At 42.5% G+C, this 22,972-nt stretch overlaps 1 protein-coding gene across 1 annotated transcript in view; it reads left to right on the top strand.

The window, feature by feature from the left end:
* The first annotated feature begins 9,044 nt into the window (after nt 1-9,044).
* LOC113407019 (protein disulfide-isomerase A4-like) overlaps nt 9,045-22,972 on the top strand; it is a 21,846-nt gene continuing 7,918 nt past the window's right edge. The window contains exons 1-3 of the mRNA XM_026654098.1: nt 9,045-9,206; nt 18,729-18,894; nt 22,569-22,774. Coding sequence (XP_026509883.1) covers nt 9,113-9,206; nt 18,729-18,894; nt 22,569-22,774 — 466 coding nt within the window. The 5' untranslated portion in view covers nt 9,045-9,112. The remainder of the gene's footprint in view (nt 9,207-18,728; nt 18,895-22,568; nt 22,775-22,972) is intronic.

Raw genomic sequence — 22,972 nt, 5'->3', positions numbered from 1 at the left:
ATGTGTGCAGCAGTGAAAGCTTTCAAAATGAAATTGAAACTTTTCAGAAGTCAGCTGTCAAAAGGTGAAATGTGTCACTTTCCCACTTGTGCACAGCGTATCCCTCAGCACAAACACGCCAAGTTAGGAGAAAAATACACAAAGCAGATTAATCTTTTGATTGAAGAATTTGACAGAAGACTTGCTTTGTCTAAAGAAGACGACGTCCAGTTGAAGCTGATTGAAGATCCCTTTTCTGTGGATCCAGAGGAAGTGCCACTAGATTTGCAGTTGGAGGTTATTGAACTTTGTTCAATGTTCAGCAGTTTACCGAAATAAGCACAGAGAAAGCAGCCTGCAGGACTTCTACAAAAGTCTGGACAATGAAAAATACAAAAATCTTATCGAAGTTGCACTGAAAACGTTCAGCATTTTTGGAAGCACTTACATATGTGAACATTCTTCTTCGAGTGCTTGCTCATATCAATTCCAATTAGATGTGTGCACGCGGTGCGTGCACAGAAGTCGGAAATTTTTTCTCTAGCAGCTACCCGTCGGGCCGGCTGTGGAGCCCCCTGGAATAGCGCCAATATGGCACTCTATATAAGACCCTGCCAGCACGACCCCCCTTCAGTTCCTTCTTACCGCTCATGACGGTTGTTGGAACAGTGGTCTCTTGCTACCAAGTGCTCCACTACTCCCTAGCATCCTCTTATCATTGTAAATAGTTCCCTTTGTTAGTTAATCGTTAGTAGTTATCTTAGCGTTAAGTGTAGTATAGTGGTAGGGGGGAGGGTTTCCCCTTCAACGAGTGCCCTACAGGGCTCTGGGGCATGCCGTCCCAGGGTTTCAAACCCTGCAGTTCTTGCGGCAAGCCCATGCCTACGGGCGACCCCCACGACTCCTGCCTTAGGTGTCTGGGGGACACTCATCAGGCAGACAGGTGCAAAATCGGCAAAGCATTCAAGCCCCGCACGAGGAAAGAGAGGGAAATCCGCCTCAAGCAACTCCTCATGGAGTCTGCACTGCGTCCCTCTCAAGGTGCGGGCCCGAGCACCTCAGTGCGCAGTGCTCCCCCAGCAGTGCCGCCCATAGCACTGCACAAGGATCCTCGCCCTCCTCGGGACCGACGATCTCCCGGGCCCCAAATACATCTATCTCTGCACCGCTCCCACTCCCCGGTCGCTCGTAAGAAGCAAGCCATGGAAGGACATTCCAAAAGGCCCGAGGCAGTCACCGCGGCCCCGACCAAGCACAGCTCTGACCAGGCCCCAAAGCCTAACAAAACCGCAAGACCTCCCTCTGCTCATACTAGTCCCGCGCCACAAGGGCCTCTTCAAGTGGAGGAAGCTACATTGCCCTCCACCCCGGACACCTTCGAGGCCGCTATAGGGCTTATTGAGATGATGGCACCGGTGTCCCCTATCCCGGCGCCACCCCCGGTACAACTCCCGGTACCGTCGAGGGGTAAACCGGCAATGTTCGGGCCGCCCGTTCCCAGACCAGCTTCCCCACGCTGCTCTGAGTCCCAGCGTCGTTTGGAGTCCCGGCACCGCACCGCGCACCGGTCCGACTCACGACGCTATCCCTTCCTGAATCGTCTATCCCGTTTCTACCATGCCTGGTCCCTTATTACATTGGACCGTTGGGTCCTTCACACAACAGAGGCGGGATATTCTATCCACTTCCGGTCTACCCCCCCCACCCTTCTTCCCCGTCCCTCTTCAGAGAACCCTCTAACGAGCAACTTCTCATCCAGGAGGTACAGACACTCCTCGCCCTAGGGGCAGTGGAGGAAGTGCCTCAAGAGTTATGGGGCAGTGGTTTCTACTCGCGCTACTTCCTTGTTCCCAAGGCAAAAGGAGGCTTAAGACCCATTCTGGACCTTAGGGAGCTCAACAAGCACATCGTCAACCTGAAGTTCCGCATGGTCTCCATGTGCTCATAAGCAAGACCCACAGTCCTAATTGCGCTCTCAGCGTGTTTTTCTTCATAATATCCTGGATCCACCTGCCAGGTGGGTGCAATTCCAGCACAGCAATCTCAATCACCCAGCCTTTTCCCCCAATTATAACTAGATCTACTATTACCAGAGATGCATTCAGGAGATCCACAATTCTACAGGGAGAAATGGAAAACATGTTTAGGGCCTCAACACTTTAGCTTAGTGAGACTACCTAATCTCTAGACAAAGAATATGCATGTGATGACAGTCTTGGTCAAGTGTCTGTAGCAACACAGGAACCCAGGGACAGGCAAGCACTACACCGTTTAAAGCTTGTAGGCATTGCGTATAAGAATGGTGCAGCATATAGCAAGGGTGTCGTGACACGGAGCATGACCTTGGCCTGAGTCTAAAACAATGTTGATTCTTTGCCAACATCTATGCCCTCAAGAGACAAGATGTGGCGCCACAAGTTGTTTGTAGTGATTTATCAGAAGTAAGTTTAATAGCAATTGTTTTTCCCATGACTGCTGTTTTCATAAGCTGATTTGTGTAATTATTTGTACATTACTAGTGTGACGTTGTGCAGTCTATATGGTTTTATAAAAACATAATAAGTAAAGATAATGCAACTGGAATAGTTTTATAAAAATATGGTAAGTGAATATAATGTAACTGGAATATGCTTCATGCAAAAGGTCTCTTGTAAGGTATCATTACAAAGCTTATAATCTACTAAGTGTGATCATCCTATTTGTATAAATGTACCACTCTTGTATCTAAAACTAGAAATATGAAATGTAACTCTGAGGGCCTATTGTAATTATGCAAAGTGTGGGCCATTAATAGCGGTTTGGAATCTTGATGACTCCCATTAACCAGGACCATTGTCTGCAGATGGCTGTGTTTACCTGTTAGTCTTCCTGTATATGTGTGCGCTGGCAAGTGGGTAATGAAGTCTTGCAGTGACATGTGATCATGTCATCTGACCTGGAATCCATCTTTAACCTGGTGCTTTTCCAGTGAGGGGGGGTGGAAACCCAGAGGGACAAAGGGTTCCCGCCTTTGCAAAAGATATATAGGGGTGGAAGAGAACAAGGAGGGAGAGGAGCCATCATGAAGAATCCCCTAGCTATCACCTGAGCTGGAACAAGAGCTGTACCAGGGGAAAGAATTGTGCCCAGGCCTGGAAGGTGTCCAGTCTGAGAAAAAGCTTACTGAAGCATCTCTGAGGATGAGATTATCTGTGTTCAGTTTGATTAGACATAGATTTGCGCATTTTATTTTATTTTGCTTGGTGACTTACTTTGTTCTGTCTGTTACTACTCGGAACCACTTAAATCCTACTTTCTGTATTTAATAAAATCACTTTCTACTTAGTAATTAACTCAGAGTATGTATTAATACCTGGGGGAGCAAACAGCTGTGCATGTCTCTCTATCAGTGTTATAGAGGGCGAACAATTTATGAGTTTACCCTGTATAAGCTTTATACAGGGTAAAACGGATTTATTTGGGTTTAGACCCCATTGGAAGTTGGGCATCTGAGTGCTAAAGACAAGCACACTTCTGTGAGCTGTTTTCAGGTAAACTTGCAGCTTTGGGGTAAGTTATTCAGACCCTGGGTCTGTGTTGGAGCAGACGGGAGTGTCTGGCTCAGCAAGACAGGGTGCTGGAGTCCTGAGCTGGCAGAGAAAACAGGAGCAGCGGTAGTCTTGGTACATTGGATGGCAGCTCCCAAGGGGGTTTCTGTGATCCAACCCGTCACAACTAGTAAGTATTGGGAATGCAGATGCAACATATATTAAACTAGGATATTTCACGTGCAAATGTTTTTTGGGGGGGGAAAGAGGGGGACATCACACATGATTTTGACTCTACAGATGACTAACATAAGGACTGGGAAGGCATTCTATTGACCATATAATGTGTCATCTCTCTGAAACATGTTGGGCTATCAAAGGTGAAGTTTATATGGAATACAATATGATATGGTTGATGTGAGAACATGTTCTGTTAAAAATGTAGCCTCAGTTTTGGATAGCATACTAGAGTAACCATCAGCTGGATTCTTCTGCAGTGCTGGACACACCAGTTTAGAAATGGCTCCTGTTTCAGAACTCATCCCACAGTTTTGAACCCAGGAACTCCTTTCATTACCTACAGATACTAATACACTGCTTTGATATCTGGGAACAATGAGCCTCCGTGGGCAGCACCAGCTACTTACATACACTGCAAGCTAAATGTGACCAGGTAGATACTTTCTCACAGCCCTGTAGTCTGATTAACAGCATTTTATCCAACAATGTTTAGAAGTATGTCAGTTGCCTCTAGTCACCAGTGATTGACTAGTGGCACGATCGTTACCAAAAAAATTGGCAGCACAGCACATATTGACCTCTTGAATCTAAAGGGACTTCATATATCTCAAATGTTTTCCCCATTCAGAACGCTTTGTATCCAAATACTGTCAATGTGTTATTGAAAAAAATCTACCTCAATGAGACAGACTGCTAACTAATCAACAGAACAAGCTCCCAGCCCAGTAACCAAAAAGGGAGAAGGCACAGGACATGATAGAGTAGCTTGACCTCATTAGAAAGCTTCAAGCTCTCACCAGGATCACATTTTATGAGAGACAAACAGGTTGGCTAATGTAAAAAGTGACAAAAGCATCATGAAACCAGCAGAACAATAGTCACACATTAACATTTTAAAAGGGATTGAATGAATTCTGCAGGCAGGATTAATATTTGCATTTTCAGCAACTAAGTTGAAAAGTTATAAGACCAAGAGAAAGAGTTGTGATGCAAGCTCCACCCTATCTGCCATCTTTTCTTTAAGGCATATTGATTGGCGGCTTACCCTATGGTCTAGCATTGCAAAACTGGCCAGAGGGTTGTGTGGTTTGTTTTTCTTTTTTCCAGACCATAAGGTACAGGCCACTGATATACACACAGAATGCCAGACTAGATGGATCAATGGTCTTCCCATGTGACATCTTCTATGTTCCTTAAGCCATGCTAAATTTTTTCTCAATACTAAAATATTTCTTCATACTTGGAAATTCTTGCTAATCACTGCATGATATTAAAATTTTTGGCACTATGACATCTTTTTATGACGGTGCAAGTATTGTGAACTGAATGAAATAAAGGGGCTCTTATGCAGCCTTTTTGTCTCAGGATCACAGACTAAATACTTAACCTCATGAGGTAGCTATTATCCTCATTTTACAGATTAGGAAACTGAGACAAGGAGTTTGTGTGATCTGTCCAAAATAACAAGAGCAAGTCAGTTGCGCAGCTGGTAACAGAACCCAAGAGTCCTGACAACTCGGTATCTCCCTTCCTGTACTTGATGTTCATAAATCCCAGTTTGATAATTGTTACGGTAAGTTATATAGTGTGCTTTTAATTGTAGAGGGGGAAAATAGATACACAGCTTGTGTTGTACTCGTGGGTCACAACTTTATAGCATGCTGTGCTGTGTATTCAGGGGGGTTCTTTGTTTGGGGGTAGTGTACTTAAAACTATGACTAAAATTATACTACTGAATGTTTTCACTGAATGTTGCCATGTTTCACAGTGGCAAGCTTACAAAAATTGCATCCTCACAACCAATATAGGTAGGAGGTAGATACCTGCTTCTGTTTTGAATAGAATTCCAGAGCAATGCTGCCATATAAAAGGGAAAAGAGAAAATTAAAGTTATCATCCTATGTCAACCATGTTAGTCCTGCGTAAATCAGTAGACTGTATATGCACATACTAAGGCTGACTGGTAATAACCCTCATACAACTTGTGGAAAAAATAGTGAACATGTGCAAAAGACTGCACAACTAAGTGAAATATTTACCATTTATAACTGGTCAGATAAACAAAACATTGTAGGAGTTAAGGAGAAATATAACTTAAGGGGAAGATTAGTGGCAAATTTTAAACAGGTCCATGTATTTCATCTATAAAAATGCCTGCAAAATAGCTATATAAATACAATCTGTTCCCTGTTGTTTTGTAAATTGTTCTTAAAATCCAGTTTTTTTAAAATGTGAATTCTAATATTGTCCAAGTTCACATTAAATATTTATCTGATGAAAGCTCTAACCAAAGTTGCTTTAATCAAGAAAATTTCCATTTAATACACTCATAAATGGGAAAAACAAGGCCTTTTTCAGTGCATTTTGAACCCACTCTAACAACATGGCTTTCAAAAGAGAAGTTCAGCAGCTGTTTTAAGAAAAGAAGAATCTCCATCAAGGATAGGATGGGAGCAAGACATCTTGATCCTTAAGAGGAATATCAGAAAAGGAGATGAAGAGAGAGTTTGCAGTAGCGTTAAGATTTCTCACCATTGTATATTCCTAACCATTTTATCCCATGTTTAATATCTTAGGAAATAAGGCTTCCAACCTATTACAGTGGGGAAAAGTGGGAGGTGGGCGCTGCCTTGTCGCCCCTTCCCTCTCGTCTTTCTACGGCGGACCCTGCAAGAGGGCGCTCCCCGCTCACCTTGGGGCCTCCAGATCTTTTTATCGGGCCCCTGTTCCGCAAGCCCCCCCAGCTTCCCCATTCCCATATGCCAAGTCGACTGCACACCCTGCAGCCGGTTCGCTTCTGAACCGCGTCCAGGGACCAACCGTACACACTCGTGCTCCACACATTGCATTTCTTCATCCTCTCGTCCCGCCCCGACACCAAGTGGCAGGACTATTTAGCACCTGTGGAGGGTGAGGAGCCCCGGTGGGCCAGCCTCTACTCCACCTCGGTCCCACGGCCCACCAGGGACATCGGTTGGCGGCTCCTTCATGGAGCCGTGAGCACAGGCGTGTATCTGGCACAGTTCACCCCCATACCCAAGGCCTGCCCGTTCTGCGGCATGAGGGAGAACCTGGCACATGCCTACCTCGAATGCACCAGGTTGCAGCCCCTATTCCAGCTCCTCCACAACGTCTTCTTGAGGTTCTGGCTGCACTTTTCCCCACACTTGTTCATTTTTGCACATCCTATCTGTGGCCCCACAAAGTCACGAGGCCTCCTCATCAACCTCCTCCTGGCTCTGGCCAAAGTCACCATCTATAACACCAGTAGGAGGTTGTTGGACGAGGGGGTGCTCTGCAACTGTGGGGCCTATTTCCATTCCTCCCTGGTCTCATGCCTCCAGGCAGAATTCCATTGGCTCCCTAGACACCTTTGAGGAGCAGTGGGCACTGTCCGGGGTCCTCTGCTCAGTGTCCCCATCCGGTACCCTTGTTTTGAACCTGTGACCGTCACTCCACTCCCTATTTTTCATTAGTTGTCCCCCATATTCATTTGGTTCCTGGGTCCAGCAGTCCCTCCCACTAGGCTGGGGGAGGGGGCCTTTAGAAGTGGGCAGGCACCTGGTTTTCCAATAAGGCTACAGTGGGGAAAAAATCCTACAGCACAAGTAAACCGATCTGGAAATTCTCTGATATTAGATTTTAAAATTCCCTTTCTTCATTGCACCCAGTTACGCCTAATTACAAGCTTGTACAATCCTAAATAATTCTTTTTGTTTTCTACCCTTCAGGTACTCTACCCCTTAAAAGTATAACTTTTGACATTAGTCAATCTCTAAATCCTCCATCAACTTTTGTTGCTTTTTCTCTGAATTCATTCAAATTTGTCTACACCTTTCTGGAAATGAGGTACCCTAATAGCTTCTATATATCTGCTCTCACTAGAGGAGCTAGTATAGTGCCTCCCTGTCCAATTAAGTATGTTGCAAACTCCTATCTAATTTGCTGTTCACACATAATCCTCAATGCATCCTCACTCAAATTGTTCAGAGCAACAACAAAGGAGATTGTGGATATACTAATGCTATTAAATATTTGAAATAAATTTGAGTTGCTTTTGGACCATTACTCTAGTTAACATCTTGAAATCAGATTACAAACACTTGGTGGGGGAGTGTCAGCTTTCTAGCCCTTTCTAGAGCACCTTGTTTATGTGGTGCTCTCTAATAATTCTGAAAAGTTTGGGAAGGGGGAGTTAAGACAATCCACAGATAGAGCTCTAAGGCCTCATCCTCTCTAATCTCCCACAGCTGTTTTAGGTCACTAGTAACTGAAGTATGGTTTGAATATTTGCAGATGAGTCAGGTGTATGTGGAGAAGCATAATTCCAGAACCCTCCTTTGTAGTATATGCCCCCTTCTCTGCTACTCATTTTCTGAAGTAAACTGAAGTGAATGAAAAGTCACACCATCTGTGTATTTTACTTTCTACAAAAAATATTTGGTCAGATTGGAGCCTACATGAGTGTAAAGATAACAGAGGATATCCCCTATCAACAAAAAGGGGTTCTCCTCTTAAGGCTCTAACCGCTTCTCCCTTCCCTACAGCCTGTGGGGTAGGGGGGAGCGACTGAAAGCAAACCCTAGGGACAGAAAGCAGACACTTTACAATAGCAAGATTAAGCTGCAGACCACAGCCGAAACACAGAGCTAGTCGGTGCAGGCGGCCTCCCTGGCTTTAGCTTCAGGCACCAGGGTTTTTCCAGCTGCTTGTGGTTCCTCCCTCCCCTACGTGTGACGAGCAACGATTGTGTAGCGTGCGTTTCACAGCCAAGCGCCCCACAAGCCTGGGCCTGCCCCTGGCCCTAGCAGCTCGTGCCTGGGGACGCAGCTCCCCAGCGCCTCTCGCTCAGCAGCCGCCAAGCCGCCCCCCTGCACTGCACTGCAGCCACGCGCACACCCCGCTCCCCCCACGAGAGCCCAGCGCGCCGCGCCCAGCCCCGCTCTCGCAAGCCCCACGTGTTGTACCCTCACGGGCTGCTAGCGCCCGTCCCCGCCTCGCCTCGCCCCGCCCCCTTTAGTGCCTCCCGCTCTGTCCTACCCACCAATCCCAACGCGAGAAGTGGCCACTCTGTGCAGAGAAGCCACGCCCCTTCCTCCTCCACCTCCCACCCCCTCCTCTTCTTTGTCCTCTCCTCTCATTCCCACCCCTTCTGCTTCAGGACTATTGCAGCTGAAACTAGTGGCAGCTGGTGATTGGTGGTCCCTGAGACAGCCAATTGGAGAGAGGCACCTCAGAGCAGGCGTGTAGTGTGGGCCCAGCCCCCTAAGAGGAAGAGAAAGAAGGGGGGGAAAGAAAAGGAGAGACGCAAAGCAAGTCAGGTGGTGAAAGGTGCAATTTTTAGGGTATTGCTAGTACATGCAAGGATGAATGTCAGTAAAGTCTGCCTGTTAATGCTCCTCCTGGGGCTGGCTCAGCTTGCTATATTAGCAAGCTGCCAAGACGAAGAACAAGGTGGAGGTGAGTGTGTGATTAGTTCTGCTGTAGTAGATAAGAGCTGGTTTGTCTCAGGTCTGAAAAGGAAATGGGCTTGTGTTAGAATGTCGTGGTCTGTAACAGTTAAGGGAGGAGGGATTGGTAAAGGGATAACTACTAAATCTGCTGTACCCTGCGAAGGTACTGTTATAGAGATGCTTGAGGTCTCTTGTTGAGTTAGGAGGAATAGATTAAAACTAGTGGAGGGGGAGGGAAGCAAGGGCTGGTCGGTAAGCAATTAAAATAATTAGAGGATGTGTGGAAAAGTAAAATGTTAAGTAATGATAAAAAATGCAGGAAAAAATATGAGAAAATAAGGGTAGTTAGTGGCTCACAGGGGTTAAAGTGTAAAAAAGCCAAAATCTCTGGAAATAGGAGGTGGCAGTTGTAATCCTAAAGCCCTGAGGTTAAATGAGGAAAATGCTTGCTAGAGTATCTAAAGACTATTGATCTGCTAATTAGATAAAATTGCCACATCCCTTACAATATCTATGAAACTCATTGCTTTTGATCAACTAGCTTATGTCCTGTTCTTATTTGCATTGCAGAAACCCAAAGACTGACTATTCTCTTTTTGTGCAAATATTTTATGCTTTGTTTATGCTTTCTTTATAGATATGTATTCTGTAACTCATTGCCTTGGGTCACTCACACTGGAAATGAAAACTCTGTTATATGGTTAGAAATTCCAAGGGAGAAATTAATCTCAATGCAGAGGATCAGCATGAGGCCTATGCATTTACTAAAGGGCCAATTGCACAATTAAATGCACATGGGTGCACTGCACATTGATTTTAATTGCAGTACAAGGTGTGTGTCTATGCACAGTCAGTTGTAGGCTCAGGGCCTGAGAACTTCGAGGGAATAACACCTTAGGTGAATACTATGTAATAGGGTGAATTTCATTTCTAAGACCTATTCTAGCAAACATGTTTGTGAATAAAGCCTGTTTCTAGGATTGGGTCCTGAGGAAGTGATGCAAAGTAAACATGGTTTAAAAATTAGACTGAAGTTATTTCATAACTTCTATATCTTTAATCTTATTTTGGCAGAGGAAAAAATATATTTTTCAATCTTTTTATGTTAATATAACTAGAACTAACTATTGCACTTGAACTTATGAAGCAACTAAATGGCCTGGAAAACAACTCCATATTGAAATGTTAACATAACGTTAACTGGATAATGCCACGAAATAACTATTCTTATATTTGAAGAATTTCTCGCTTCTTAATATGTAACCGCTACTTAAATTAATGTTGGTGGTGATTAAATTGTACTCTTCTAAACACACACATTTATTTTCCGAAGGTGAACTTGAAATGAGTCTAAACCTCTAATCAATAAGTAGTGATAGTGGTTAGCCTAATGCAACTTATCTAAAAATTATTACCTTCCAAATTAAGAAACTACCATCGTAAAAAGAGAGCGCTTTTATAGGAGGTAGAAAAGAATTAACTTCGTGAAGTTGTGTGGAATAATCTCTGGGGGTCTTTTCCCCCCTAAACCTTTTCCTGGGCTAAATAATGACAGACCTCAAAGCCTACTTTGATTTAATAAAAATCCATCACAATTTGCTAACTCTGCCGGTTGCTTTCTTCAGGGTTTTAATATTCTTATGGGGCTTCTACTTGTCCTAGGCTATGAAAATTAGTACTTTGACTTGCAGCTCATTCTTCTTGTCTCCTCCTGCAAAGTATAAAATGAAGTGCTAGCATCCTCAGTATTCACTGTCTCCTTTCACATTAAAAATAACAAGTGTTTCAAAATTAAAAGGAACACAGAATACTGAGGATATCTACAACCTCTATATTCTCACAGGGCTCTTACTTCAAATAATCTGTTGCAGTTTTGTTTTGTTGAATCTTAAGTATCTCGGTCATCCATGCATATTTCCTCACTTCCAAAATTAGATGAAACAAAGCTGCTTTGCATTAGAAATAATTTATAGTCTAGATAGGACTGAGGACATGATATAAAATGGTGTTTCAGTTTTTTAGAAACCTTATTCACACACAAATTAAAACAATAATCTTGTTTGTCCTCTAAAATGTTAGGCACTCTATGTAGTTTTGTGGGAGCAGAGATTCTGAGATAATCACTTGGCTCCCAATCCTGCAGATAGTTGCTCAGGTGAATAGTCCCATTGAATTTAATGAAAGTAATTGTGTGTAAAATTACTCACCTGCATAAGCATTTACAAGATTAGGCCCATGGGGGAAACACAACAATTAAGGTTCTCCAGCTTTGCTATATGAGGATCAGGAGAACTTTACTGTGGGAGGGTATATTCTGCTCTCTCTGTTTTACTTCTTATTTTGAACAGCAATCAGGAGACACCTTTACTCTTTCTTAGGAAGCTTCTTTAGTATGACACTGTCCATGCTGCTTGGCTGCTCACCTGAACACTTGCTGTGGTCAGCTTTCAGAATACAGCTGTCCTAGGGTTTATTTCCCTATTACTTGCAGAGTATTTGCTCACAAACATCTCAGAATGATATCCTGGTCCCATTAAAGTTAGTGGGAGCTTTGCCATTGTCTTCAACGGGGCCAGAATTTTGCCCTCTATCTGCAGATGACTGGTGTACAGAGTACAGTACCACACTGCCAATATCAAATACTTTTATATGTAAACTGGAGGTTTATTTTCCTCTGATATGCATTAGTTTAATAGTAATCCATTACATACCCATAATACCCTTCATCTGTGGACCACAAAGTATTTTACAGATCTTAATTAATTCTCACAAAACCCCTGTGAGATAAGTAAGGGGTATATTTTCAGACCACTACTTTCACCACTGAAATGCAGCCACGTGTCTGGGGATACAGCAGTTAAGTAGTGTTACTCTGCATTAACTAAGTTTGTATAGGAAGTGAAGAAGAAGAATACTAAATATAGTTTAAGTTGTGGGGGACCAGAGAGGTAGTTTGGCTATGACATTTCCTGCCGTGAGCTTCAGCTTGGACACCTGAGTTAATATTCTTACAGGTGGATTTATCAAGCTCAGTGTTGTGACCAAGTGTCTGGGAGTCATAGCCACCATGTCCTTCCTAAGTTGTTAAATGGGAAGGTGGTAACAGGTGGATCCTAGTATGAAAGAGGGAACACAGGTACAGAAAAGATTGTGAATGACTGACATTATTAAAAGTGCTATAGGCTCTGTAATGATTACAAGTTATCAGGTCCTTGATTTTCGCATCACATTAGACGAACATGTAGCATGAGCATCTAAACTATAAGAAATAGAACACACTACATTATAACGAAGGCTAAATTTTTGTCATGGATATTTTTAGTGAAAGTCAGGGACAGGTCACAAGCTGCCGTGAATTTTTGTTTATTTCCTGTGACCTGTCCCTGACTTTCACTAAAAATATCCATGACAAAAGGGGTAGGTGGGTGCTGGGGGCTCCTGGGTCCCTCACCGATGCGGTGCGTGGGAGCTCCGGGATCCCACTGCCCCTGGGGCTGGGCTGCTGCGGGGTCCCCTCATCCCAGACAACTGGTAGCTGCAGAGTCCCCCAGTCGCCTGCCGTGGCTGGGCAGCTGCGCGGGGTCCGCCTGCCGTGGCTGGGAGCTGTGAGGGCGGGGCTGGCTGGGAGTTCCAGCCCCAGGGCAGAAAATGTCATGGAGATCGGCTTCTGAGACCTCTGTGACATAATTGTAGCCTTAATTATAACTAAGAAAGAATCCCCCCCAGATGAATAAGTTTCTGGGAGATATTTTGTCTTTGTTCTAACATTGAGTGTCCTTCCCTCATTTCCTATGCATATGCATATTTATTTTGGAGCTGGGCCCAAGCTCCAAAGTTCAGATTTGAATCCAAGACTGAACTGCCTCAGAGTTCAGTGGAGTCTGGTTCAGATTCAAGATCTTAGAGATGGAGCTAGCTGTGAAATTTGCATCTAGATCCAACAGTCATTAGTATTTGGATCCAGGGTTTTGGTGTAGGACCATATGTAACTTTAAAAAAAAAAAAAAAAAAAAAAACCAAACCCTGAATAGGCCCTACTGCTGATAAATGCTGCTTAATGATAAATATGCAAACATCATCTATGTGATCCACCACAGTTATGCGAACTTCCAGCCAGAAATATGCATGAAGATCATCCAGATGCACCCAGGGCTTGGGATGAATGTTCTGGTATGTTTAAGACCTGTGGCAGGGTTGAAGCAACAAATTTATTTTCTTAAAATTCCGTCCTCTGTGTGCTCAGTTCCCACTGAAGTGATCAGAAGTTACCCATATTCATGAGAAGGTAGAGTTTAACCCTCAATAATGACTTGATGAATTTGCTGGTCACTTAGTGTGACTGCTTGCGTGAGGTTTTATTTTTAAACAAAATTTGTTGTTTAACTGCCTCATCAATTTCTTTTGCAGGAAGCTTAAAGAAAAACATAGACTTAAATTTTATTATAGCTATTTCTCTTTTTCCTTCCACACAGACCTCTGTTTTTATATGCAAATATTTATTTGCTACTTCTGCACTTTAAGCTGTAGTCACTCAACAGGCTAGCCTCATTCTGTAACTGTCAGGGCACCTGACTCTTAAAAATGTAAATCTCTAACTTAAAGTTTCATCCGCTGGGTTGTGTGTGTAGGGGTTGTTTTCGCATCACATCTTTAGCAGGTCTTAGCCTTCTGAAACTGACAGCAGACTTGAAGGTAGACAGTCAATGTCACTCTAAGGGTACGTCTACACTTACTTCCTGGTTCGGCGGCAGGCAATCGATCTTCTGGGATCGATCCCGGAAGTGCTCGCCGTCGACGCCGGTACTCCAGCTTGGCGAGAGGAGTACGCGGCATCGACGGGGGAGCCTGCCTGCCGCATCTGGACCCGCGGTAAGTTCGGACTAAGGTACTTCGAATTCAGCTACGTTATTAACGTAGCTGAATTTGCGTACCTTAGTCCGAAGTGGGGGGGTTAGTGTGGACCAGGCCTAAGAAGCAATGACACTAGTGAAACTAGCGGCAAAAGTGGATAAACTCTACTACCAGCGAATTGTAAGTCTGCTCTTGAAAGTGCAAGAGGTGGATTGATTTAAATCAGTGATTTCTTTTTAATCAACTTTTTCTTTTTGTACTTCAGTTATTTTTATAAAGAAAGGTGCATTCTTATTGTTTTGATATAACCATTAAAAATGTTGATTACAACTAAACAGCCTTTACACTAGATTTAGTACATCTTTTTGCTACCTAGGAGGGTACACTAACTTAAGCAACTATATAGCTTAATATTTTCAGATTCTTAATTGTACATTTTAGTATGTTAGAAGAGGGTGAATGATATATTGCTTATTTACTGGGTAATTAACTTTATCTTGATTTGTGTCCAGCTGCAGTAAGATGGCAACTAGAATTTAATTGAACACACAAAACAGCATATAAAATTTATTTGGATTAAACAAAACATTAAACATTTTGAATACATAAACTTCTCTTATCAAAACTTGTTTCACATTTACAACTAAATGATTTATTAACCTAAGAAGTTAACTGTAGTCAGTGAATTAAATTGACTATTTCAGGTCAGCCTGGGAAAATTTTCAAATATGCCCTTGCCTAAGTGAAAGTAACTGGAATATAAGTTCCTACTTGCCTAAGTCTCTTAAAAATGAGTCTCCTAAGTTACATAGGCTGGTCTATTGTGCCATATTTATAAAGCCTGACCTCAAAAGTTAGATGTTTGTCCCCTGATTCTTTCTTTATATAGAAAAGCAGCCTTGAACTCAAAGTTTTTGATAGAAGCTCATGGGTTCACCATATTTATTTTTATTTAAATATTTTAAGAGAGATAATAAGTTTAGACCTTAACATATTTTGGATTAAATTCAGATTTCATTTTAAACAGGTTTATGTAAAAAAAGAAAAACTTATGATAATTTAAATAGCAAAATCAAAAGACAATCTGATTGGGGGAGGGTCTTTTTTTTTTTTTTTTTTTTTTTTATCCTTCTTTAATATGTTTCTTTTTTGTGTTTCTGAGGCCAGGTCTACACTACCGTGGTAGTTCGACGGCTGGCAATCGAACTTCCGGGTTCGATTTATCGCGTCTGGTCTGGACGCGATAAATCGATCCCGGAAGTGCTCGCCGTCGACTGCGGTACTCCAGCTCAACGAGAGGAGTACCGCGGAGTCGACGGGGGAGCCTGCCTGCCGCGTGTGGACCGCGTCTGAACCACGGTAAGTTCGAACTAAGGTATGTCGACTTCAGCTACGTTATTCACGTAGCTGAAGTTGCGTACCTTAGATCAAATTGGGGTGTTAGTGTAGACCAGGCCTGACAGTGAAGTAAAAGGGGCAAGGGAATGAAGTAGTGTAATATTACTGTCAGCAGTGTACAATGATCTGTGTGGCCTATCAAGGAGTACTTTTGTAGAAAGCTATGAAGCATTTTAAGGATACTGAGGTAATTACAGAAGCTGCAGTAAAATTAGACCTCAATTTAATAAACTAGTAGGACTAGGCCTGAACTCCTTATGTTCTTACTCATGCAAAACTTCCGTGGTCTTGTGAGTTGATTTTGTAGAGGCAATATTAATTCTGACATTTAACTCTGAATGCTTGACTTTGCAACCTAAAGGGTGATGGGTGGATATAAGTAAGCAGTGGTACACAGAGTGGTCTGGTGGCTAGTGACAAGGCTAGGAGTCCTGAACTGATTTCCCATTTCTGTCACAGAATTTCATTGTGACCAGAAAATCCAGTCTTGAGTGACTTGCTTCAAAAATGATGAGCATCCTCAACACCTGTGGAGACCTGACTTTTTTAAACTTGTTGCTCACTTGTAGCTTCTGTTTACAAGCTTACTTGAAACTTTGGGTGCTAAGCAGCTCTGAAAATCCAATCCTTTGCACCTCTCTTTCTGTTTCCCTATCTATAAAATGGATATAGTAAGGCCTTCTAACTCTCAGGAATGCTTTGAGATTTTTTTTCATGTTTAAGTGCTTTGGGATCTATGTGGGGAAATGCTTTGGAAATACAAAGTAATAACACGTTTTTCAAGTGCATTGACCAATTTTAAATCTGTGTTTGCAGTTGCCGCTTGAGAGCAGGTGAAACAGTAGTCAGTGTTGATTAAAGAAACTTAATCTGAATCCAGATGTCTGCTACTCTAAAATAGATAACCTCTGCAAGCCTTCTGGCTCCTGCAAGCACTCATTTAATCAGAAGCTATGGTATCAGATACCCTTTAAAGCTGAATGTTACTTTTAATTAACACACATCCACCTGAAATACAAACTGCTTTGGGGATGAGGGGGAGTTAAAAACAGGAGAAACTTACTGAGCGATGCCCCTCTCCCTGCAGTAAAACTTACCTCCTGTGGCCCTAGAAACTACTGCTCTCTGGTCCAGTTATGCTTTCAGTTACACTGTTGAAAATCCAAGTAACTCATTTGACATCAGTGGATTTACACCAGCATAACTGAGAAAAGAACGTAGTCCATTATTATTCCCACTCCCTTGCCCATTAGCCATCATGTGTTCCTTTAATCCTGGATGCACAAATTCTAGTTGCAGCCAGAACATTTTCCCAGCTGGGAATCCTGCCCGGAACAGATAAGTTTGGCTAGGCACCTACATGGTTTCTTGTCTTAGTACATGCTGATCTGTTTGTTCATAAGCTGACTGGACATTCACCACTACATGGGTGAAGAAATTAATAATGTGGGCTCTGCAGTGGCAATACTTTTTCCTGCAGTTAATAAGAGCTTTGGCTTTGTTAGTGCTTGTTCTATTAAATTAACTCCCTGAAAGTTCTTCAGTAAGGCTTACTTTTTCTTGAATATCAGTGTTATCCGATGCTGGTGTGGTTTGATCCCTCAAGTAGCTTCTTAATGAGACAGGGGACATCTTTAATTCCAAACCAAGAATGAATGTGGCAGTGGAAATAACCCACACAAACCAAAGCTAGGACAACCTTCACCCAAGATTGAATGGCTGCTTTCTTCTCTCTCTGTCTCTCCTCCACTCCCCCCAATATCTGTAGATTTGAGGTAGTAAGTTCTACAGCCTGAATCATGGATGCCTCCTAAAACAACATATTTAAACAAGGGGGAAATGCTTCAGATACATTCACTCTTAAAATAGCACTCTAAATAAACACTGATTAATAAAATGATGAAAGCTGTAATGTTGTAGCTGGTATTCTGCCCATTTATCCTGAAGCTGGCAACAGCATAATCAGCAGGTCAAATTATACACTCAGTATAAATCCAAGCAAACGCCTTAATTTCAGTATATATCCAGAGTTGTGATCTGAGTTAGTCTCTTGCTCTCTTCCATCATTGTTAAACACTGTCAGGTAATTCAAGGCCAAAACCAAAGCTCTTTGTTTATTCAGATTTGTCTGCATTATCACACGGAATTTTACTACATCTAGCACATCTAAGGACTCCACATGGACGCAGGGGTAGGCAACCTATGGCACGCCGTGCCGCCTATGGCACGCGAGCTGATTTTCAGTGGCACTCACACTGCCCAGGTCCTTGCCAGCGGTCGGGTGGGGAGGAGGGCTCTGCATTTTAATTTAATTTTAAATGAAGCTTCTTAAACATTTTAAAAACCTTATTTACTTTACATACAACAATAGCTTAGTTATATATTATAGACTTCTAGAAAGAGACCTTCTAAAAACGTTAATATGTATTACTGGCATGCGAAACCTTAAATTAGAATGAATAAATGAAGACTTGGCACACCACTTCTGAAAGGTTGCCGACTCCTGCACTAGAGGATCCCAATGCAGGAGCAAGGCCATGATGGGTGCAACACAAAGAAAGTCTTTGAAATCATTGTATCTAGATAAAATTTCCAAAGTGGTGGGTTTAGGGTTTTTTGTTTTGTTTTTTAATTTAATGAAAATCTTGTTGTGTATTGAACAATCTCCTGAACTGAGAACGAGAAAGTGAAACTGACTAGTATAATTTCAGTGAGCGAATGCAAGAATAAAATAAGTTTCCTATACTTTGGGGAAAAAATTTAAATGAAAACAATTGCACACTCACCCACTACAACCTCACCATGTGGTATTAAAGACTTGGATGCTAATTTATACGTCTTCCATACCTCTCCCTACCTGGCTAGTTCTTTGTGTTTCTCTCTCTTCCCTCCTCCACACCCACTGCCAAGGAGGCATGCCCCACACTTCAGGAAATGCTGATGTAAATATTCATAATGTACTTGCTTTTCTCTTTTTATATGCTTTGAGCAGCAGAACAGTTGTGTTGATATTTCAGGTGTCATCCTCATTGACATCTGAATTAGCATCCATTGAAATGCATAGGACACCACACTTCAGAGCTATTGTTTCAGGCTCTCTGCAAACTCTGGCAGTCATAGCTGCATTGGTTACACTCTGATCATATTCTGAAGAGGTGGTTTTTGTTTTGTTTTTTGTTTTTACTTTTTAAAAAAGTATAATTTTTAACCTGACAGTGTTGCTTTATCACTAAACTTGAAACAACCTAACCTGTATTGTTTTTTCCCCCCACTTTTCTAGAATCTATTACAAAAGAGGATGATGATGACGACGATGAAGATGATGATGATGAGGATGATGATTCTGAAGTTAAAGAAGAAAATGGTGTTTTAGTTCTGAATGATGCAAACTTCGATACCTTTATTGCAGACAAAGACACCGTGCTGTTGGAGTTCTATGCACCATGGTAGGTTTGAAACTTGCAGCATTGTAATAGCCCTTCTATCCCAAATGGATATGTCTATGGGGTTCGAGCCCTCCATTAAATACTTTCCTCAGGAATCAGTCAAATTTATTTTAGTGTACATATTTCAGCTGGGTTTGTGTGATCCATTTATGGCTTTCAGTGGACAGATTTGTCACTTGCAGCTTAATAGCATTCAAATCTACATAGCTAAAATCACAGGTCTGGATTGTGCCAGTTAGGCAGAGCCTAGAATAAGGTGTGACGTAGAGCGGCATGATTGCAGGGGAAGCACTGGGAGACATTCTACCCCTAGGAAGTAGAACTCTTCCCCAGCCTACTCTAGGAGTATGCGTGGAACTGCACCTATGTATGAACTGCAGCCTGTTCCTTCTGACTGCTGGTCACACTGTAGGTAGAGCCATGGCTCTATCCTCTTGGGGCACTGTGTATCCCTGGGGGAGTAGAGACAGAGCTGTTCTGACCACAAACGTTGCAATTGTGCCTGGCTCTCATGCAGGTCATGTGGGAGAATAAGGAAGGAGAAGGCCCCTTGCATTCTCCCCACTGCACAGCCAGGTAAGGTCCGGGCAGAATTCAGCCCAGCATCAGAAAATGGCTAGGGATTCTGGGCCTGTTTCTCAGTTACCCCCTTAATGCGTCTGGAGTTGGGACTGAATTGGGAGGCAAAGGCAGCTTCAAATTACTTTAGTATATAGTTGCCTATATTCCAAAGACATGCAGGGGTTCCCCACTGTGAGTAGGTGCAGCTGGCTTTGCTTCCCTTGTTACTCCGTGGCCCTGAGAAGCAGAAAGTAGCCATAATACAGTACACTCTGGCCAGCCTTTGATCATCCGTCTCCATTGGGGGCTGGGAGCAGGGCTAAGACAGGCCCCTTAGACCAGTGCTTCTCTGGTTGGGGAGCTCCCTGTTCAAGGGTATTGTTGTGAGGCTATTTCTGCCCACTTTAAGGCCACTTACACTGTTCCACCAATGTCAATAGGAATATGGTATAACTAAAAATTGACCCACTTAAGGTCGGCATTTTTAACAGCATTTTGCTGTACATCTCAGTAGTCCAATTCTGCAGATACTCAATTTGCATTGGTGTAACTCTGGTGCACTCAGAGGAGTTTCCAGTTGTATCAATATAAATCCAGTGTAACGGAATTTAGGCCAGTATATTTAATCTAGTGCATTTTACACCACAAACAGTAATATACTAAAGAAAAGGAAAACATAGGAACAGAAACTGTTGGCAAGATGCTGAGTTAGCACTGCTGCAGGAACCTTTTGCGTTGCCTGACTTTGTGATTTTATTTTTTAAACTGTAATTTAACAATGTATTAACATAAAAGCAGCCAAGGAAATTAAATGCGAAACACTTTTTTTTTTGAATGAGAAAGATGGTCTCCGCTTAGTGTTAATGTTGAAAATTTGGTCCCAATTAGCATTTAGATGAACCTATCTAGCTTCTTATATTGGCCTCCATCATGTAATATCTGAATAGAATCAGGAAGGCATGAGTTCCCACCTTTGTAGCTGGAATTTGCCTGCGATTTTTTTTGTAGGGCATAGTTACACATGTGTGATGGTCGTATCTTTGTAATGGAAAAAGATGGAAACACTTTTTTCTCTTAACTTTTTTCACCTGGCCTTGATGCTAAACAAAACTGATTTAAGATTTTCCTATGGAAATAAGACTAACACTCTCTCTGTCATGCAGGCTGTCCCAGCAGCCCCAGCCCCTGTATGGACTTCTAGGATGGCCAGGCAGAGAGAGTGTGCAATGATGTCATAACTGGATGGGACTCTATTAGGCACCTTTTATTTCTTCTTAGCTGCTGACTGAACATGCTCCGTAGTGGTCCCCCACACACACGTGCTCACACAGCTGTCTTTATTTCCCTCCCACAATCATTACATACGACTTTAGCAAAAGACTTCAGTGGGGGTCAGGATTTCACCCAAAGTCTTTAATGATAGTTACATCTATGCCAGGATTCACAATTCTGTTGTTTCTGCTATTCAAATAGTGGTTACGGTTTTTACAGTGGAGTGGTTTGAAGGTCGATAGGAGGAGTTGGTTGCCCTTTAACTCAAAAATAGCTGAATGGATCTTGCTTAAACTTTCTGAAACTCCTCTTCGGGCGTGGACAACTTCAAATCAAAGCATGAATGTTTCTTGATATTAAAAACAGAGGTCATAAAGGAGACTATGGCTGAAGGTCAGAGCCTTGAACTTCCATGTAGATAGCACTTCTTAATAATCTTACCATTCAATAGTACTTTACAATGTCAGTTAAATAATATTAATGTAGTTACTGGGTGGGCAAGTACAGCAATAATTTTAGACTCCAAGATAGGAGTATGAGACCCATCATCCTGGATCAGACCATTGATTCAACTAGTGCTCACCACCCTTCTGCTCTCGCTTCATACAAGAGCCGTCCACTGACAACCTGATCACCGAACTTGACTGTTGCATTCTCTCTACTGGTGGGCCCACATATGCACAGCAATTTAAGAACTATTTGCTGTATTGACTGTGGTTTTTGTTTGTGTTTTGTGTGGTTTTTCCCCTGTCTCTGCTGCCACATTCTAAAACCACTTTGTGTGCAATATAGTTCATTTTTTGTCTCCTTATCCTGCTTCACCTAAAAAATGTCACCTGTTATGCACAAGCAACGGCTTGGATTTGTAACTCATGGAGTGGCCTGATCCCTTCCCATCTTACCAAGAGGCAACTCTCACTTCTCTTCCTTACCTCATTCCAACCCATTCATAAGTGACCCTGCAGATAGGGTGACCAGATGTCCCGATTTTATAGGGACAGTCCCGATTTTTTTGGAGCTTTTTCTTACATAGGCACCTATTACCCCGCCCCCTGGTCCCAATTTTTTTCACACTTGCTGTCTGGTCACCCTACCTGCAGATCATAAGGATAAGCCCTATCAAAATTCCTAGATTATGACCAGGATAAAGAACTTGACATGAGTAAAATGCTGATGGGAAATTTTAGGGATTTAGTCCTCTGGCTGGTGTTAATGGAAATCATACATCTATACCACGGGTCGGCAACATTTCAGAAATGGTGTGTCAAGTCTTCATTTATTCACTCTAATTTAAGGTTTCGTGTGCCAGTAATACATTTTAATGTTTTTAGAAGGTCTCTTTCTATAAGTCTATAATATATAACTAAACTATTGTTGTATGTAAAGTAAATAAAGTTTTTAAAACATTTAAGAAGATTCATTTAAAATTAAATTAAAATGCAGAGACCCCCGGACTGGTGGCCAGGACCAGTGTGAGTGCCACTGAAAGTCAGCTCGCGTGCCGCCTTCGGCATGCATGCCATAGGTTGCCTACCCCTGATCTATATTGTGCACGATTATAAATATATAGAGAGAGAGCTTTCCTTTTTCCATAGTGAGGAAGGCCAGTGTTCTAAGTTTAACTATCTTATGATAACTGTTGTGACTGTAAGAACTGGAGAGATTGTGTATAGCAGGGGCGAACATTACTAAAACAATACAGTTGGACACTCTTATCTATTCTAGATCTGAAATCATAGCAAGAAAAATAACACACTAATTCTGAGGTCTTCTTGTGGAACGCTCTGTGGAAATGCAGAGTAGCAAAATATACCTTCAAGTTTATGTCTCTGATTTTACAGGTGCGGGCACTGCAAGCAGTTTGCTCCAGAATATGAAAAGATAGCCAAAACTCTGAAGGAAAATGATCCTCCCATTCCAGTTGCCAAAATAGATGCTACTGCAGCCACTGCTGTGGCAGGTCGTTTTGATGTTAGCGGCTATCCAACCATCAAAATTCTGAAGAAGGGGCAGACAGTTGATTATGATGGATCCCGAACAGAAGATGGTAAGCAGTGCTCTCTCTGAGTTCAGTGTAATGCAGCGAATGGAAGGGTGAAGTGGCATCTTATGACTTATGAGTGGGGCTTTTTAAACACGCTTATCCATTTGTACGGTCTGTTCCTGAGTGCACAGCACCTTCATTTCAGTTGACTTTTAACTGGAGGAATGTTAAGGCCAAGATTATTCTTTTTATTATTCTTTT

This window comes from Terrapene carolina, unplaced genomic scaffold, assembly GCF_002925995.2.
Source record: "Terrapene carolina triunguis isolate 2854851 unplaced genomic scaffold, T_m_triunguis-2.0 Scaffold180, whole genome shotgun sequence".
In the NCBI taxonomy this organism is placed as follows: domain Eukaryota; kingdom Metazoa; phylum Chordata; order Testudines; family Emydidae; genus Terrapene; species Terrapene triunguis.
The sequence above is the reverse complement of the archived record's forward strand: the minus strand, read 5'-3'. Positions and strand labels throughout refer to the sequence as shown.